The following is a 6000-nucleotide window of genomic DNA, read 5'->3' as shown; positions in this document are numbered from 1 at the left end:
TTAATGTCTTTTATAAACTTTTCTCAGGTTATTGCTTTGTATACATAGTTTCTTCCAAGCTATTTTCGTCAATTTAATTCAATGGTTTACTTGATATGATTATAATAAACAAAACTATTTTGATAATGTCTTTCTAGATCATGGGTATGAGAAAAGGCCTACATCGATGTGGCTAGTATTTGAAAAGATTTTAATCTTTGGAATAATAGTAGTCTTCTTCCCGACCGAATCTCCAAGGTACATGTGCCCCAGTTTTCTTCTTCTCAGATCTTACATAGTCTTTAAGATCGTTGTCGACGGACTTCTTTCCAAATCGAAACAAAGAGCTCCGTTTGTCGGCAATATCTAAGTTATTTGGCTGGTTTGGATAATACACATCAGGAGCAGCGTAGGGCAAATATTCATCCTCAAGGTAGGCGTCATAGGCCGGTCGTTTTCCAAATCGCAGAATGGTTCCTCGCTTCCCAAAGCGAAAGAGGGAACGTCGTTTACCGAATCTGAAAAGGGACCTCCTTTTTTCGGGGATGGACTCTTCTTCGTCGTCGAGGAATGAGTACAGCGATTTTATTTTGTTGATTCTGTCATCTAGATCTGGCGATATCGGATACTCGGCCTCTACAATAACAAATATACAGGCTAAAATAAGTGTATGGTAGATACTTTTGAAGGGCAATCGGCTGTGTGTTTTTTTTCATTATAGATTAATCGGACTGACTGCCTGAATTACTAATCGGATTAATTAATTATCAGAAAAAATTAAAAGATACAGTTTGAGTCATTTCGCGTCTAGTAAGTTAGTATTGGTAAATAAAATGACACGTATTTCATGCCTTTAAAATAAAATAAAGAAATAAAGTATTTGTGTAGTTTGATTTCTGATTAATCTACTACCGCCGATATTCAGCCAACCAGTAGTTAATACGACGTGTAAACATGTTAATGTTAAACTTTTCATTGTCTATATCTAAACGTTCAAATCATTTTATTAATGTTATACAAATTCGTAAAATGAATTTTTGTTTAAGTTCAAACAAGTGAAGTAAACGTCTATATTTTGAAGCCCTAAGATCGCTGAATATTTCGAACCATACACAGTAGAAGGTTGAGTTACATTAAATAAACTGTACCATATGTTTAAATTTTAACACATGTACCGGCTTATTAATGTTTACATTATAAGGTAATGTATCCTTCTTGTTAAATTCATAATAAGATAAATTAGCCAGCGTGTTCAAAAAGTAAATAAGACTCCAATTCTTTTGACAAAAATGAAAGAAAAGTTTGCTTGCATTGAAACTACGCAACTAACATACAATGAGTGAAGCATACAGGGCAACAAATTATTGCACACCGGATAGGCATTTCCGGTGAAAATGGCCGTGCTATAAATTTCCATCTGGCACCCCCATGCCAGATGAGTCACGCTCTAATGAAATTAAATTTTGTAATTTCAAATGAGCGCTGGACACATATTTCAAACAAATATTTTAATATCAATATTTACATTGCAAGACAACGAAAACGCTGTTTGATAGAAACTATTTGACGTCAACTTTGAACTAAAATTAGTAAGCATTATGATTGCAGTAAACAGGGTCGCACACGTTATTAGGTCAATGTGCAAACAAGCGTTTTCTACATTCATTTTTATACAGACTAAAACTTAAGGTATGCTTGAAATAATTCGTCATGTTTTTTTTGAAGTCTGCAAACAATCCATCCGACCCGAGAGCATGCGCGGAATCCGGTAAGGAGGTTCTACGAGGTTCACGTCAGGTATTATTAATCTGATTTAAATAGAGCGACACGGGTATTCCCATTTGTAAAACTCAATTATAACTAGTGGCACCGATGCCGTCAATTGATGGTGGGTTAAAGAATATCAAATATTGCTGATATATAACAAAACACCAATATAAAAGGTACTGAAAGAATTTAAGCTTAAACATGAATCAATGTTTAAAAACCGGCCATCTTGTTCTTTATTAAGTTATGTACGGAATATGACGTCATTAACAGGAAATAACTCAAGGAGAAAGAAAATCATGCACATAAACACATCAATTAGACTGTGAAAGGCAGTGCTTAAAAATAAATGAGATACATACAATTTTGACTACATAGGCTAGCAGAAATACTTCTAGCTATAGTTTAAACATATTGATTTAAAACCGATTGTGAACGTTATAACTATATAATATTTATCCCTCACGATGTTATGCGGGAGTGTGGTCTTGTGTTGCAGGGGTAACCGGAGTACCCGAAGGAAGCCCACTTGTCTGACTTGGCGACCACTTATCAAACACACGTGTGTCAAGAGAGATTTGATCCTGGGTCGCCAAGGTAAAAAGCGACTGAGCTAACCACTGCGCTAAATGGACAACATACTACTTTTACTTGTACACAAGACTCGACAGACAGTGACTTACCAGCTTGTGTGGGCTGTGAGCTTGAGTAGGAGGCCTTGAGAATGATAAACGTGAGTATTGAAAAGGCGTAGATAGAGTAGTCTGAAATCATCCTGAAAATGTGAAGAACGATGATTACTATTCAAAAAGTATCTTAGACATAACATGTAAATATAATCATTATATTGTGAATTAAATGTGGAACCTTCGATGCAATGATGACCCTTTTTTGAAAACTCTAAAATGAAATCGCGATTTGTAACAACAGGAGCTAAAGTGCCTTTTTCGTAAATCAATTTTGAAAAATAACGTTTTTAAGAAAATATCTAAAGAAGGAACTAGTTCAGTGACATTTTGCATCTGTTCATTGTAATGTAACAACGATAATACAAAACTCTAAAATAATGGTAAATGAATTAAATAAAATCATATAAGCAAAATCCTGTTTTCATTAAAACACACATTTACATCATAACATATGGACAAGCATAAGTAAACGTTTGTGTTTTTGTTATGATTAACGTCAACTTGACCCTTACTTTGTTTGGAAAATTAAAACTTCATTGAGGACAATTATGGATTGCATAGCTTCTGGCTAAAGAACAAAGCTATTTGGCTTAAACACTGACTATTTAGCTAACAAACAAGTTCGAAACTAACATACTTCGGATATCTTTTTAATCACTGAAACAGAAATAGAGTCACGTTATAGAAAAAAAAAGAACTATGAAGTGTTATCAATTCAATGCAGCTGCTGGTTTTTATTAAAATCACGTTTGTTTGTAAAATGCCCATTACTCACACATGCCCTCCTGTCGAGCAAATAGAAACATATTGTATCTTCCCAGGCCTTAATATAATCAAGTCGTACTTTGTCCCTCATGGGAAAAGGTTTATCTGTCAAGAACCCAACTACCAAACCATAAGTAACGACAAATGTAAGTGAATAGGAGCATTATTCATTTATGTTGTCTTACATCCAGCTGTTAATACCTCGTACTTCAGAAAGGTGGTGGTAATCTAAATCAATATAAATATTGTCACGGACAAATACGTACATTTGATCTAGATGGGTGAATAAGTGATCACTGTTTAAACAGTCATAATTTGAACATATAGTTTAACTTATTTGTTCGCTTAGCATGTTTGACGTTTTAGGCTTGTATTCCAAATTAATCCCATAATCATACTTCATTAACATTTTAAATTGTATATGATAGTCATTTAAATCACGCGATTAGATAAGCTTCATCAATTTTAGATTTTATTAAGACCACATAATTCAATACCTGACCTTCTTTAACTATTGAAATGACGATTAAATGAATAATGATCAGTACATATTATATGTCGTCAAAATGAAAATTAAATTTGTGTTAATAGGATATATAGGCCAAGTACAATTATTATAAGATAAAATATGATATTGTATAGGTACTTTATAAAGAAGGTATTCAATACTTAAATTTGTAATCTCACATGTACAACTATATTAAACTATTATGGATATCTAGTTTAAATATATTAAGTCACTCTCGTTGGCACGATGTTGCGCGGGAGTGTGGTATTGTGTTGTGAGAAAACCGGAGTACCCGGAAAAAACCCACTTGTCCGGCTCGGTTACCACGAACCAAACTTGCATGCGCCATATTGTGTATATTATTTGAATATATATAAACCTTAAGAATATGTTTGACTGACGTAGAAATGAATATGTATTCAATTTTAAAGTGGTATATCTTATATACACTTGACTATGTAATGTGACAAGCAATTAAAATGAAAAAAAATATTTCAAAAGGGCATTGCCATTTCAATTAAATAAGTTGATCCATAGTTACCCGATAAAGATGGCACTTTGCTCTTTATGTGGCAAAATATTGATAGATAAGTAAATATATCAAAAGCTTGCCTATCAAGTAATGAAATGGCCAACATTTAAGACAAGAACATAACATTTTCCAGTAAAACAGGTGACTCTTGTAAGAAGTTAATAGAAAATGATGGGAGATTAATAGATCTGAGATATATACTATTATGACTAAGAAACCTTTGCCTAAAGGGATGATTACCAGTTGCATGACAATGACATAGGCCAGACAAGTCAGTTTGTGGAATCATTTCTTGACCAAGAAAATGAAAATATCCTTAAGTCTATTCTCCAGATTTCAGTTTTGGATATTTTTTCTGTTTTATAGTGTTAAAAATCAATCTTGAGAATGGTATATACTAGCACAAGAAATATCCCTTAAAGAAATATGTGTATGAGCCTTATAGATGTATCAAGGAAAATCAACGTGAGAGTAAAACGTTAAGCAGTCTTCAAAGGGACGAGCTCATGTTTTGGACCATTTTTTGAATTAAGTGACGAAACGCTCCCAACGTATTACAATATCATTACAACGACAATTCTAGTCAATTATTTCCATTTATTTTGGACGATTGGCTGCTTTCCATTAACACCAAACCATATTTTTAAAAACTATCAATTAACCGTTATTTATGTCGACAACTAAACACTGAGCTATCAGAATAACGAGATGCACTGCGGATACACATGACTCTGTCCAGTTGGAAAAATAAAATTCCATCATCTTGTCCTGATTTTCATTACTGAATTTACATTTAATCTCAGTGACAATTCCATTTGTATGGTGTTATCTTGATAGTTTTCTGGTGTAAAACCCCCATTTCAAGTGGTGATCATTAATATAACGCTGATATCAAGAGGAAATGAAAACATTACAGCGGCATTAGAGTGGCACTGTTTGTAATGAATAACTAGTAAATAACCTGCACTCTACATGACAAAATAGAGAAAAGAGTTTTAGTGCGCATTTAAAAGAATGTCTGCATGCTAGAGTTATCAACATGACTTCCATAAATTGCAGTGGATCTATTGGAATCACGCTGTGGCCAATGGTCGCAGACAACTTATTTTCCAATAATTATCTAGGAACCAAATGTTACGAACGAAAATAATTACAGATGCTTTTACATGATCAATGTAAATAAGAAACTTTATTTTGAGCTCAATAAAAAAGTAATAGATACGCGAATTAAATGTGAAACCGTATGTGCAATGAGGGCCTTGTTTGTTAAATCATTTTTTCTCGTGATAAGGCCATACGCTATAGTGAGTTACATTTGTTAAGCCATTTCTCCTATCAAGAGAATGTCCACGTTTATGTAAGGTTTAAATATGTCGTTTTTCATTTGCTCCTTATTGTTCATATTTTAATAATTTTACGTAAGTCAAAATTCATGTTCAATTATTGAACCGAAGATCTTTTTTTAAAGTAACATGCACTTTATAAAGTGTACAACGTATCAAAATGTGTTATTAATAAGAAGAATTTAAGAGCTGTCTTCTTATTCTAATTAAAATAAATATCGTTAACCCGAATGTTACCATGTTCAGAAAATGGAAGCTGAGAAGAATTGCAGTTATTGAGGAAAATTTGGGATTAAACGGCTTTTAGTTATAGAGCAAGGCTATTTGGCTTAAGATTGACTACTTCGCTAACGAACTTATTCTTAACTAATATTCTTCGAAACTCTTTCTGATCACTGTAATACAATTGGAGACATG

At 33.2% G+C, this 6000-nt stretch overlaps 1 protein-coding gene across 1 annotated transcript in view; it reads right to left on the bottom strand.

The window, feature by feature from the left end:
- LOC128236009 (uncharacterized) overlaps positions 1-6000 on the bottom strand; it is a 30341-nt gene continuing 24341 nt past the window's right edge. Inside the window, exons 2-3 of the mRNA XM_052950793.1 lie at positions 2430-2521; positions 1-615 (exon numbers count right to left, since the gene is read on the bottom strand). Of these exons, the coding sequence (XP_052806753.1) occupies positions 191-615; positions 2430-2521 (517 nt within the window). The 3' untranslated portion in view covers positions 1-190. The remainder of the gene's footprint in view (positions 616-2429; positions 2522-6000) is intronic.

Source organism: Mya arenaria, chromosome 5, assembly GCF_026914265.1.
Source record: "Mya arenaria isolate MELC-2E11 chromosome 5, ASM2691426v1".
Taxonomy (NCBI): domain Eukaryota; kingdom Metazoa; phylum Mollusca; class Bivalvia; order Myida; family Myidae; genus Mya; species Mya arenaria.
The sequence above is the reverse complement of the archived record's forward strand: the minus strand, read 5'-3'. Positions and strand labels throughout refer to the sequence as shown.